The 14,354-nt window shown below is 50.2% G+C and overlaps 1 protein-coding gene across 1 annotated transcript in view; it reads right to left on the bottom strand.

Annotated features, from left to right (window-relative positions):
• Gfod1 (glucose-fructose oxidoreductase domain containing 1) overlaps window positions 1-10,325 on the bottom strand; it is a 119,541-nt gene extending 109,216 nt beyond the window's left edge. The window contains exon 1 of the mRNA XM_004667945.2: window positions 9,991-10,325. Within this exon, the coding sequence (XP_004668002.1) occupies window positions 9,991-10,243 (253 nt within the window). The 5' untranslated portion in view covers window positions 10,244-10,325. The remainder of the gene's footprint in view (window positions 1-9,990) is intronic.
• Between the last annotated feature and the right edge of the window lie 4,029 nt (window positions 10,326-14,354).

Raw genomic sequence — 14,354 nt, 5'->3', positions numbered from 1 at the left:
GGTGTGTCAATCCTCTCTCACTCTCTCTCAAAAAAAAAAAAAAAAATTGCTAGGGGCACCTAAACATGGGATCTGGCTTTTCTCATTTCTGCTTCCTTAAAGGAGTTTTCTGTCATTGAAACATCGGACAGGAAGACATGAATAATACCTGGACACGTGCTATAAGAACTGGGCTGACCATCCTGTTAATTCCCATAAAAAACCACGGGTCAGGGTCTCCAGACAAACTTTCCTATTACCTGAAATGCCCTCCTGGGCAGGAGCTCGGCCTTCTTTCCTTCTCGTAAGCTCTATGATAAAATCTTTCAAAACTTCACCAAATATAGTGTGTGAATTTCATTATTTAAATGCATAAGACAAGAACATTGAGGCCACTGGATCAGTGGAGAGTTTGTGGGATTTTGAGTATCCAGCACCCTAACTCCTGAGTTACATCCAACCAAGAGCTGAGAAGAGCTCCATCATTCTCAAGACACCCCAGGTTCCCATATATCACTTGTCTGACATTCCCAACACCCTGCGTTCAATCCCCAGCACTGCAAAGATAAATAAAAAATATCTTATACTTAATGTAAGTTATCGGCAATAAGGTTAGTACACTGGATCTCACACACATTATTTCTTTCCGCTGCTTAGCTCTAGTCATTACAAAAGCAATAAAACACCAAATGGGCATTTCATAAAGTCAATAAGCATACGACATAATTGAGACATGTGTATACTTGTGCAAATGTCAAGTGCGTCTTAGCTAGGGATGACCACTCTGAATTTCCCCCCATCTGACAGCAGTTTTTACTGTATCCCTACACTATAGGTAACCCCCGAAAAGACTGAGCCAGGACAGCCTAACAGACACAAGCAGGGACAACCTGGGCGAGGAGAGGAGCTGCCCTCTCCAAGGGACTGAACCAGTAACACGTGTTGTTGGGAATGCCATGAGAACCACCTGGCCCTGTGAGGCAGAGGAGGCTGCTGTGACAAGAGGAGGACGATGAAGCTGAAAGGGGAAGAAGCAAAACCCACCCTGGAGGGTGTGGTCCAGGGACCCAAGACCCCCAAAACCCAGCTCCATGCTGCCGCTGGGTTCTGGGAAACCCGCTGCATCCCCACAAGTGACGACCAGTTCTCACGTGAACACGGCGAAGACCTGGTGATACATCTGGTCCCTCAGTGCCTGCAGCAGGGCCCCAGAGGACAGCAAATCCTTGGGTGCTCAAATCCCTTCCGAAAAGCAGCAGCGTTGGGACAGAACCTGCCTAGACCTTCCCCATACTTGAAATCATCTCGAGATGATGGTACGCAGTTGTTCCACAAGTGACGGCCTGGGGGATAACGACGGGGAAAGTCTGTGTGAGTTCAGTACAGGGGCATCTGCTTTCTTCAGATACGTTCAGTCTGTAACTGACCGAGTCCAACATATGAAACCCACAGACAGTGACAGGCTGACTGTCCTGGACTAGCAGCAAATACAGGACCTAAGCCCTGTCTTAGCTTCACTCCACAGGGAGGGGGCAAGGATAGGAGAGAAGAGGCAGTAGTACATTCCAGAAGGAGGAGAAGGAGGAGAGAAGCTGGAAGGGGAGTATCCTTTTTGTAAACAGTACAGTCTCTGAATGAAGCAAAAAAAAAGTGGAATAAAAATCTTCAAAAAAGGCCAGGCATGGTGGCACATGCCTTTAATCCCAGCACTGGGGAGGCAGAGGTAGGTAGAAGAATCGCTGTGAGTTCGAGGCTACCCTGAGGCTCCATAGTGAATTCCAGGTCAGCCTGGGCTAGAGTGAGACCCTACTTCGAAAACAAACAAACAAACAAACAAAATCTTCAAAAGCAGCATGTGAACCAGACACAGTGGATCATGCCTGTGCGCTCAGCGCCGGGGCAGCTGAGACAAGAGAATGCAGTCAGTTCAAGGCTAGCCAGGGGCTACACAGTGAGTTCTAGGCTAGTCTGAGCAACAGAGATCCTGTCTCAAAAAGGGGGGTGGGCGCTGGAGAGTGTAGTTTGGTGAGTAAAGAGCACTTCTCAGAACCCAAGTAAAAAACTGTGTGTGGTGCTGAAGGCTTGAAGCCCTCGCACTAAGATGACTGAAGCAGGCAGATCCTGGAGTCTCAAGGGACAACCACCCTAGCCTGACTGCGCAGCGTTAGGCCACTGCGGGTGTCTGTCTCAGTAAAGGTGGATGGGGACAGGAATGACACTCGAGGCTGTCCTCTGATCTCCACATGCACACGCGTGCACTCTCACACACATGCATGAATGAGTGCATGCACATGCACACCAAAACCATTGTTAAAAAATTTTAAAGCAGCATTTAAAGGAACAAGGCTACACACTCAATTACATTAGAGAGAAGAGTGACTATTATGCAAACTTTACAGGCTAAGTCCTCACCTAGCCCCGCTCATTTTAATAATTAGCCACATGATGGGCGTTTCATTTGTTCCATTTCACTGGTGAGAAAAGTGACGCTCAGAAATGACTGTTGCCACCCCCAGGGTCACACAGTAATAGAAATCCCACTTTTCCTATCACGAGTTAATTTTATGTCTCACCACATCTTATATGGAGTTGCTCTTTGTTAGGCAATGACAAATAGCCTGTGTGTTTCCTTCATGCTGAAACCTTTAAAAGAATTTTTTTGAGAGACAAAGAAAAGAAGAAAGGACAGAGAAAGGGGGGGAGAGAGAGAGAGAGAAAAAATGGGCACACCATGGCCTTTCAGCATGTGCGCCCCTTTGTGGGCATGTGCAACACTGCACACTTGCATCACTTTTGCTTCTGGCTACAATGGGACCTGAGATTTGAACAAGCACGTTCTTAGGCTTCTCAGGCATGCTCCTTAACCACTAAGCCATCTCTCCAGCCCCAAGCTAAAATTCTTTCCAACCCCCCCCCCAAGGTAGGGTTTCACTCTAGCTCAGGCTGACCTGGAATTCACTCTGTAATCTCAAGGTGCTCTTAAACTCATGGCGATCCTCCTACCTCTGCCTCCCAAGTGCTGGGATTTAAGGCGTGCACCACCATGCCCAGCTCTAAAATTCTTAAAACATGCTCCACACCTTGGTTTTCTGTTGTCATTCTTCCCGATTCAGGCAGCATAGTGTCCCACTTTGTCCCCAGCTCCAAGCAAGGCTTCCACAGATTTTCCCATTTTCAAAGCCAGATCCATCTACCAAATAATCATTCAACTACACCTAATTTCAGCTGGATGGAATGAGCTTCGTCATGCTTGAGTTTTCCCAACAGTAAACAATCGTTCCTTTCATTTACATAATTCCCAAGGGCTTCCTCCATTCTACAACAAACTGATAGACCAGCATCATTTCCTGCTGCTGTGCATGAGGGCAGAAACCCAGAAATAAAATGCGATTACCTTTTTTTTTTTTTTTTTTTTTTTTTTTTTTTGCACAGTGTTAAGATAGGAATGGATCCAAAAGAAACTTCCAAGGAAGAACTGGCAATGCAGGGCCTGCTAGGATTTCAGAATGGTTCCTGTCAAGCCCAAGTATACCCTTGTCATTATCCGCAGCCATACATCAACTGGTAGAGCAACAATGGCCTAAGAAGTCAACCCTCAACCCAGGGTCCCCTCCCTTTCTCATCCCTGCCCAGCGGCCCTCCTTTGTGTGAGGCAACCACTGCTGGGGGAAGCAGAACAGGAAAGGGCCAAAGTGCTCCAAGTCCTCAGCTAATGATGCCAAACAAGTTGGGGCAAGATTAACGTGCAGAAAGCGTCCGAGCTCGAGGAAAGACTCCAGACTGACTCACTGTCCCCAAAGGGCCTCGCCCCATGGGGCCTCTGTACTGCAACCTCCAAAAACAAGGACAGGGATCGTGAAAGCAGACATGGCCACATTCCATGCAGGAGCGTAGGTAGTTTTGGCTATGGCTCATGGGGGGGAGACATCCTCTGTTCCCAAAGGCAGAATGCTGTCGCACCTCCAGTGCCTGGGTGTTTTGGTGTTGCACTGATTCCTGGGTGGAACTGGGCATCTTGGGTTCTGCCCAGGAATCTGCATCTTGAAGAGCTCCCAGATGGTACAAGTGTGCAGCTGGAAAGACAGCAGGCAACTGCACACGAAGCTAAGATGTCATGTGGGCTGGAGAGAAGGCTTAGCGGTTAAGCGCTTGCCTGTGAAGCCTAAGGAGCCCGGTTCAAGGCTCGATTCTCCAGGACCCACGTTAGCCAGATGCACAAGGGGGCGCATGCATCTGGAGTGTGTTTGCAGTGGCTGGAAGCCCTGGCGCGCCCATTCTCTCCCTCTCTCTCTCTATCTGCCTCTTTCTGTCTCTGTCACTCTCAAATAAATAAATAAAAATGAACAAAATAAAACAAAGATGTCATGTGTTCATGGACACGTCCTGTTTATGACCTATGCCTTCCCACAAGCTTAGTCCAGGAAGTGAAAATGCAATCAGCATCCTTTCGCTATTCAATATATCAGCCCAGCCACTAGGTGACTAGGTGTCACACACTGGCTGGAGAGATAACACTATCCTAATGTGGGGTTTGATTCAGGTGTCCCCCATAAACTTAGGTGTTCTGAATGCTAGGTTCGCAGCTGATGGAGATTTCAGAATTAACGCCTCCTAGAGATGGTGTATTGTTGGGGGTGGGCTTATGGGTGTTATAGCCAGTGCCCCCTTGCCAGTTTTTGGCACACTCTCCTGTTGCTATTGTCCACCTTATGTTGGCCAGAGGGTGATGTCCACCCTCTGTTCATGCCAACATTTTCCCCTGTGATCATGGAGCTTCCCCTTGAGTCTATGAGCCAAAAGAAATCCTTTTTTCCAAAAAGCTGCTCTTGGTCAGGTAATTTCTGCCAGCAATGTGAACCTGACTGTGACACCTGACGACAAAGCAGACAGAGCTCAGAGCTCCAAGAGAAGTTAAGATGACACCCACACAAGCAAAAGACTCCCCAACGGTGACACAGAAACTTTTGATTGAAAGGGAGGGTCCAGAAAAAGGCCTCTCCCTCAAAATAACATTTTTACTGGAACTAGAAAGTGAAAAGAACTAGCTATTCAAAGAATGAAAGGGAGGGGCTTGAAGAGATGACTTAACTGTTGAGGCACTTGCCTGCAAAGCCAAAGGACCCTGGCTTGATTCTCTAGGTCCCACATAAAAGCCAGATGCACAAAGTGGAGTATGTGTCTAGAGTTTATTTGCAGTGGCTGGCGGCCCTGGCACACCCATTCTCTATCTACCCACCTCAAATAAATAATTTTTAAAAATTTAATTCATCCTTAAAGTGAAATGCTATATAGCTAAAATGTAGCACATAGAAGTTCACATTCTGAATTCATATATGTGTATATATGTATGTGTATAATATAAATACATGTACAATGTATGTGTATTCAATTGTCCATTAGCATCTCAGGAGACTGATTCCAGGATCCCTATGGTAATTTGAATGTTAGAGTCTGAATGTATGGCCCCATAGACTCAGTCATTTTTGATTAAACTTCCTACTTGAGCCCCTAGCAGACAGATCTGTGCTATAAGAGGCCTTGTCACTGGGGGGGGGGGGGGGGGCAGATCCTGGAGTCCCAGCCTAGTAGGTATGTTCAGAGCAGTTGGAGCTCTGGCTGTTCGTGCTTGCTGGTGGTGTTGGCTTTTGGTGGCTTTTCTCTCTGCTTGGATCCATGAAGGGGAGCCAGCTTCTTCTGCCATTGATGGAACTCCCTCTGGATCTGTAAGCCTGAAATAAACTCCTTCCCCTCAATAAACTGTGCCTTGTTGGATGTTTGCAGCAGCAACATGGAACTGGCTACAACAATCCCCAAAATGTCCAATATGTGTTCAAGTCCCTTACCTAAAATACCACAGTATTTGCAAATAGTTGATCCACATCCTCCCAGATACTTTAAATCATCTCTAGGTTACAGGATCTGACAGGGTATCAATGACAAGCTCATCCTACTGTAGTGCTTAGAGCATGATAAGGAAAAAGCGTGCGCTTGGTCAGTGCAGAGACAATTTCTTTTCTTTGTGTTTCAAATACTCTTGATTAAGTGGTTGACTGCAGATGCAGAGCTCACAAACACGGAACACTAACAGCATACATCACCACCGCTGTAATCCAAATTTTATGTAACATTAAATGACAATTTCAAGATAGTACATTTTAATATGTATCCAAGATAGCATTGTCACATGACAAAAACAAGGATATTGGTGTGAATGAGATGTTGCCAATCACGCAAAAAAAAGTTATAAAGGGGGTGGAGAGATGGCTCAGTGGTTAAGGCGCTTGCCTTCAAAGCCCAATGACCCAGGTTCAATTCCCCAGTAGCCATGGAAAACCAGATATATGCTGGCACATGCATCTGGCATTCATTTGCAGTGGCTAGAGGCCCTGGCATGCCCATTCTCTCTCTCTCTCTCCCCTGCTTGCAAATTAATTGATTAATTAAAAAGTTTTTTTTTTAAGTATGAAAATTCTCTCACATGTATTTGCCAATGTGTACCTAGAAAATCTTGAATAAGGAGACATAAAAAGCTAACAAGGACTGTTTCAGAACGGAGGGATGAATACGCTTACTCTTTAGTGTATACTCTTGCAGCATTTGAAATGTATACCATGTAAATTATAACCCAGTCAAACTAACTCAATAAAAATTTTAAAGAAATACATTCAAATTTGTGCTAGAGAAGGCAGCTCATTGTGCTGACTACCCAGAAGAGTAGATAAGGGGCTGGCGGCTGAGGAAGTGGGAAGATCTCAGAGGTGCTGATAGGGGAACAATCTGAAGAGCGCCCAATCCTCACCCACAAAGGACAAAGGTACTCCAACTGGACGGAAGAGGCAGTAGGGGCCCTCTAAGGAAAACCAGCAGCATGGCTTAGCTGCAGCTCCTGGGTTCTGGAATACCATGCAGGACATGAGCCTGGCAGGCTTGTCAAAGGCCAGCTCTTGCAGAGGTGGCAGGGAGCCTTTGAAAGGGGAACCAGCAACACAACCCAAGCCTGGGTTCTCCAACGTAACTGCCGGGGGGTGGGCTGGGATGTAATTCAGAAACTAAGTAAGGACCTAGATGTCTAGGGGGAAGCAAAGGGAGGCACAGACAGAGGATTCGGGAGATGGCATCAACCCTGTGTGTGAACTGAATCCGTGGGTGGGACACGAAGGACCAGGGGACATCGTCAGCAATCTCTGAGGCTACCTGACAGAAGGAGCAGGCTTAGGAGGCAGCGGATGAATGGCTGGGTGTGTAGGCTGGTGGGGCACAAATCTCAACTCAGTTCTCTGAATCGTAGTGGCCTCATTTCTACCTTAGAAGATTGGCTCTATCACAAAGTAAAAAGACCCATACACAGTAACCTGCCACACTGACTGCCCCACCAAGGGTCCTCAGGAGCAGGCGGCCCTGGACAGTGCACAGGCTGACCGAGGCAAGTGACAGAACCGTCTCCACTACAGAGTGACGCCACCTTCACGGACACAGGACTTGCAATGAAGATTCTGGAAATTAGAGGCGGATGTATGTGATGCAATTGATCTAAGTCTCAATCTGCTAACATTCCCTCCCTTTGGCATGCTGGTGACAGTTACAAGGATAGACTGAGAGCCAAAGGAAGATCTGTCACCACTGCTGGAGAAGCCTCCCAAAGTCAGACTTTTGCTAAAAGAAAGAAAAGTCACCAGCACTCGTCAAAGGTTAGTTCATTTCCATTCCAAGTAAACACTAATATGAATAAACTCCCAACGGTCAGGCCAGCCTGAAAACTGCTTGAGGTTTTTGCTTCCTACGTTATGTGTCTGAACCTCTAGCCTCTAACCGTGCCTGTGGAGGCAGCCTGACCCCCCCGGCCATGCCCTTGCAGGTGCAGCCGAGCCTCACAGGACCCTCCAAGAAAGAGGAAGTGTAATGTCACTGCCAAACCCACTGCGCCCACATTTTCTAAAACGCAGACAACCTTGATTATGGCAAAAAGACTTAGAAAAGGAAGAAAGCTACCATTCCTGAGCCACACTTACAAACTCAGTCTGTGGTATCGCTGATGCTTGGTTCTGAAGAGGTAATTCACTTCAGTCCCAACAATGAAACACAAAACACTATAGAGCTGTTTTCTCCAATGCTAAAAGCTGAATCCCAGGACCTTGTCAAGTTAGGCAAGTGCTCTACCGCTGAGCTACATCTCAGTCCTCATGAAGATACTAAAAAATACTATTGTCATAACAAGAAGCTCAGAAGTATCTAGAAAATATAACATGAGCCACATCTCTTGAAGCCAGCCCCCCCTAAACATTTTCATGGCCAAAGTACCAAAGATGAGAGCTAGGGATGCAGCTCAGTTGGTAAGGTGCTAACCTAGCAAGCTCAAAGCCCTGGGTTCAATTCCCAGCACAGCATAAACAGAGAATGGTGATACATGCCTATAATCCCAGCACTTGGGAGGTAGCAGCAAGAGAATCCGAAGTTCAAGGTCATGCTCCACTACAGAGCAAATTCAAGGCCAAACTGGGACACATGAGGTCCCTGCCTCAAAAAGAAGGTAAGTACCAGAGAGGGTCAGAATACAAAAACGCTGCTGTTCCCCAAACTGCCACTCCTCTGCTCTGGGGCTGCTCTGCAGGGCTGAGACGCCAGGGAAGGGAGAAACCAGCCAACTCGGGCTTTCTGACAGGAAAGTCCTTCTAGCACAAATGGGGCTCAGGAGTGAGCAGTTTTATACAAATTGCCCTAATAGAGTTGTACCCCCGCTTGTTTATAATTCATTTGCTATATGCAGATCCATGTAGGTAGCTACCCAACATGAACGCGCCATCAAACAGAAAAGACACATTGGTCAGATTTCAATGAAATTCAGCTCAAAACTAAAGAAAGCAGGCCACCAAGGCCAGAAGCAATTTACAGTAAAACTGACGAGCCTTGGCAGCCTCCTCAGGGCTTCTAGCATAATCCAGCTCATCTCCTTGGCTGCTTTGTCTTTTACCAGTGAAAACTCCAAGTCCCCAGGGTGGGCCGCTGGATTTCTCAGAATGGCAGGGAGTAAGCCACCTTCCTGGGATTGTTTGAGGTATGCCTGGGAACTACCGATGGATAAGACAGGCCCCAGACATTCTCTAAACCCAGAAGAGACTGGCGGGAAGAGGGTGGGGTCCAGTGCTGAGGGGTGCAGAACTCACCCTAGCCTGCTTGTTAACAATGTTCCTTGAAACTATTCCTGAAGGGAAATGAGGTACCAGCTCATGCTTCCCGACACCCCCTGGCAGTGTCTGACCTTTTCCACACAAAGCATCCTTGCCTCTGAAATCACAATACCCTCGCCTTAAAATGTAAGGTCTGTTATTCCCAGTCTTGGTCGAAGAGTACTGGGAAGCTGTGCTAAACGGTTTCTCAATCTTTACTAGCCCATGATAGCTCTAGCAATGTTCTAACGGGCCAGTACCCACACACTGCCCCTACCGTCTTTGCCGGAAGTGCAGAAGAAATAATTCTAACCATTTGTCCCATCTCAAATCTCACACTCAACCAACTCACAGGGTTAAGAACCAAAGGGCCATAGCAAGGCGCCACAGCTGCCAAATAGCAGAAACACTCAGGAAAAACCCTCCCACGTGCGCCTCCCTTTATCCTGGGATGTCGGGCGGCTCACTCTCGCGGGCGCACATGCACTAACACACCGGGCACTACACACTCAGCTGGAGACCAAGTTTCCTGTCCCTGGAGAGCCGCCCATCTCCTGCTATCTGCATGGCATCCACCTGATCTCTAGGCCAGGTACCCACGCCTCATCCAGCCTCCACTCCACGTGGGGGAAGCGCCTCCAGGTGGTGCCAGGAGCGAGGAGGAGAGCGTGGAAATGGGAAGACCAGGGACCGGACCGGGAAGGAGGAAGCTCGGAGTAGCACAAGGGCTTCCATCCCCGTCCCGGGGCAAGCAGAGGAGGTGTAAGCTTTGGAGAGTGGAGGTGGCCGGGAGCCGTGGCAGCCGGGGAGGAAGGGAGAGGACCAGGCGCAGGGGAGGGGTGCTCACCGAGGGTTTTGACGGCGATCTGCCGGGTGAGGGGCGGCGGCAGGTTGATGCACACCAGGTCCACGTCCTGGTGCAGCAGCACCTCGTCGATGCGGCTGGTGTAGAAGGGCACGCTCATCTCCTTGGCCAGCTCCTCGGCTTCTTCCTGCGTGCGGCCCCACAGCGCCTTCACCGCGAAGCCCTCGTCTTTCAGCAGCGGGATGATGACACGGGCCGTGAGGCTGGTGCCGAACACGCCCACCCCGGGAAGCATGGCTGCTGGGGCCCACCCGGTTCTGCTCGCTCCGGGATCTCCAGTCCTGCAGTCCGCCTGGCGCAGCCGAGCGCCGGGCTGGGCGCACGGAGCCGCGGATCGAGCAGGCTCGGCAAGCCTCAGCGGCCGCCACGCAGGGCTCCCGTCCCGCCCGGAGCCAGCGGCAGGCAGGGACTCGCCCGGGAGATCCGCGGCCCCGCCGAGCCCGGGCTCACGCAGCGCTCCCGGGGCGGCGCCGGCCGGTTCCGCGCGCCCCGCCGAGGCCGCTCCATGGCGCGCTCATCCCCGCGCCGTCTCCCTGGATCCCACGCGCTGCCGGAGCCCCGAGTCGCCGGGCCGCGGCCGAAGGCGATTACGCGGCGGCCGCCAGGAGGCCCGCTGGGGACGCGGAGCGCACACCGCGGCGCGCCGGCCGCCTCATTCCGCTGCCAGGTCCGCTCGCTGCGCCGCTCGGGCGGCCTCGGCCCCGCGCCGGCTCCGGCTCCGGGATCCCGCGGGGAGCTGGGCGGAGCCGGCGACCTGGTCTGTCAGCGGCCCGGGTTCCTGCGCCGCCCTTGCCGCCGCGCCGCTCGCCATTGGCCGCCTAGCGCCGCCTCCGCCCCCGCCGCCGCGGCCCGCGGCTCCCCGTGCGCGCGTCGCCCGGCCCCGGGAGCCCGCCTGGCTCCTCCCCCGCCGCGCCGGGCTCGCCCGCTGCCCCGTGGTGGCGTGCCTCTCCCGGCGCTCCCCTCCGCCTCCGCGCCCTCCGCGCCCTCCGCCTCCACGCGGCGCTCCAAGCCCCGCCCCCAGCGAGCGCGTAAACCCAGCCGCGCCGCCTTAAGGACCCGGGGCGCGGGGCTCCGGGGAGGCACCTGGGTGTCAGAGCCCGCCTCCCCTTCGCGGGAGTCGTTTTGTACGTGCTGGCCATCAGGCTCAGGAAGCGGTCCGGGTATTACGGACCTTGGTGTTCTTTGGAAACCCATTTCACTGATGAGGAAAACAAGGTCGAGGAGGTTAAAGGACTTGCTCCTTCGTAAGCAAGCAGCAGGCCTGGGCTCGGATTGCAGAGTCGAGGTGCTGAACCTCCAGAGTTCTGCCTCCTAAAAGAACCTGGTAGGACCCGAGCCAAGCCTCCCTCCCTTCCTTCAGTCTCTCCTCCCCGTCCCATCCCCAGCCGATGTGTGTGCCCAGCGGGCCAGGGTGCCTAGTCAAAGGGGCGCTTGGGTCTAGAGTCTGTTTTTTCCGAACGCGGCTGTAGTTCTGGCCGGCTGCCACGCCCGCTTCCCTTCCCTGCTTCTTGTGGCCTTGGCGGCATCCAGCCTGTCCCCCACATCCGAGACCCCAGTGCCGCTCTGGTTTCCCCACCATCTCCTCGGCGACCCCTCGCTCAGCCCGCCTGGCACGTGCAAGCGCCCAGCGAAGACTTGCTAAATGAATGGGTCATCACCGAGTGTGGGCTTGGGGCTGGGAGGCCCGTCCTAGTCTAGCTCAGGGTCTCTGGAGAGATCACTGCTCCGGGGAGCCCGGTCGTGCTTCCACACACGCGTGGAACGCCCGATACTTGCAACCCTTTAAAGCCACTTGTAACAACTGGCAGCGAGGCGGGGCGCGTGGAGAAAGCTGCTCGCCAAAAAGAAGCTGGTGTGTGGCAATGCAGGGAGGAGTCTGAGTTGACCTCGGGACTCTGGAAGAAAGGACGCAGTGCTCGGGGTGGCTGACAGCGCCCTGAGCCTGGACCCAAAGAAAGAGCAGACAGGATTTGCTGACGGTTGGCTGGGGAGTAGGACAGAGCATGGCCATCAGCTCAGACCGTTCACCGTTTTGGAGCCAGCTTCTGGGAGAACCAAAGCGCAAGCGCCTACAGGGAGAGCTGCCCTCAGTCTTGGCAGAGATGGGTATATACGCTCAAGGTCACTGTCAGAGACCGCAGTGCTCTCCCTGAGCATGAATGTGCGTCTCAACGCCCAGGGCCAGAGTGGCTGGCCGTGATTCTGGGTCTGTCTGTTACTAGCTGTGGGACCTGAAACACGACATCTTTGTGCCACAATCCCCTGTGAAAATGGGGGCAGTTGTAGACCTAAAGAGGAACATGTGACTGTTTATAAAGAGCCTGAGAAAGATTCATTCATTCATACAAATGCTCTGTGTGACATAAATAACTCGTTTTCTTATTGATTATATTTATTACATCTAACATTTAGATGTTCTATAGAGATGTTAACCTATGTATATGACCTATCAAAATTCTCTGTTATTACCAGGCATGGTAGTCCATACTAGAATTAAAATTAAAATCCCAGCACTTGGGAGGCTGAGATTGAAGGATCACCGTGAGTTCAAAGCGAACTTGGAGCTACAGAGTGAGTTCCAGATCAGCCTGGGCTATACTGAGACCCTGCCTCAATAAGACAAGAAAAAAAAAAAATCCCTGTTATAATTTTTGTTAATGTTTTGGCTACTTAAGGTAGTATCTCATGTTAGTCTTGCACTCCTGATCCTTATGTCTCCACCCCCAGAGTGCTAGGATTATGTGCCACAGTACCTGACTATGAATGTTAAACACATTAAATAAAAATGTTAAATATATAGCCAGGTGTGGTGGTGCCTGCCTATAATGCCAGCGCTCAGGAGGCAGAGATAGCAGATTGTCACCCTGAGACTACATAGTGAACTCCAGATCAGCCTGAGCTAGAGCAAATTCCTACCTCAAAAAAAAAGTTAAATATAAATAAATAAAACAGATGCATTTCCCCCCCCTTCAGTTTCCTGTTATCATTTCTTGTCATGAAAGGTAATCTTACAAGTTCAGTCAGTAATAGTTAAGTAACAAGACAGAGTTTTGTTTGATCTTTTAATGGAAACCTTCCCTAGCTTCAATGTTACTAAAAATAGACCTTCCATCTACACATCATCATAAGAAAATGATCCCATTTGATTCTCGTTAAAATATGCAAAATAAACATTGTATTTCATAAAAGGCAAAACTAAGTCATGACAGCAACTCAGATGAACAGGTTTAAAGCTGCACGTTTCATTTCCAACCCTGTCTCTAAGTTGTCCACTCCTCATCCACAAATGGCACTGCCAGCCCACCAGTTGGAAAACTTTAAAGCCATCTGGATTCCTTCTTCCAGTACATTCTAAAGCCAACTGTCAGCAAATCCTGTCTGCCCTGCTTGCAAAAAGCATGCAGTTTGACCATTTCTCCCCATCCTGGCGGAGACAGCAGTCTTGACCCTGGGTGTCCAGACCACTGTCCGCCCTGGCCTCCATGCTTCCAACATTGCTCCTCACACTCCACAGTCTCTGCTCAGCAGCAAGAGTGATCGTTTAAAAAACAAGTCACAGCTGAGCATGGTGGCTCATGCATTTAATCCCAGCGCTCAGGAAGCAGAGGCAGGAGGATCAATGTGAGTTCCAGGCCAGCCTGGGACTGCAGAGTGAGATCCAGGTCAGCCTGGGCTCGAGAGTAAGGACTTACCTCAAAAAAACTAAAATAATAATAATAAATAAAAAGTAAATCAGCCAGGTGTGGTGGCACATGCTTTTAATCCCAGCACTCCAGAAGTAGAGGTAGGAGGATTGCCGTGAATACAAGGCCACCCTGAGAATACATAGTGAATTCCAGGTCAGCCTGAGTTAGAGGGAGATCCTAACTCAAAAACAAACAAGCTACCAAAAAAATCTAAGTCACATAGTGTCCCAATAGGCCCCACAGCTACCAGGGGATTCTCATCATATTTAAACTCCAAAGTCCTCTGGAGACCTGAAAGGCTGATGTGACCTAACTTGACCTTACTCTGGCCTTGTGTATCTCATTCCAGCGGGATGACCTCTTCCATGTGCATGCAAGCAAGCTGACTGACACCCTCACCATGTAGGTACACACACACACACACACACACACACACACACAGCACTGCTCACTTTATTCAGTCTTGTACTCAGAGGTTCCCTCCTCAGACAGCCTTGTCTGACCATCTCATCTGAGATGACATCCTTGTCACATTCCATTCCTTCATTACAATTTTACACCATATCATACACATATACCTGTGTATCTTCCATTTCCTAACAGATTGCAGACTCACTGAGATGAGAAGTGCTTCTCCTGCATTTTTTTTTTCCTGAGTTA

The sequence above is a fragment of the Jaculus jaculus genome, chromosome 17 (genome assembly GCF_020740685.1).
Source record: "Jaculus jaculus isolate mJacJac1 chromosome 17, mJacJac1.mat.Y.cur, whole genome shotgun sequence".
In the NCBI taxonomy this organism is placed as follows: domain Eukaryota; kingdom Metazoa; phylum Chordata; class Mammalia; order Rodentia; family Dipodidae; genus Jaculus; species Jaculus jaculus.
The sequence above is the reverse complement of the archived record's forward strand: the minus strand, read 5'-3'. Positions and strand labels throughout refer to the sequence as shown.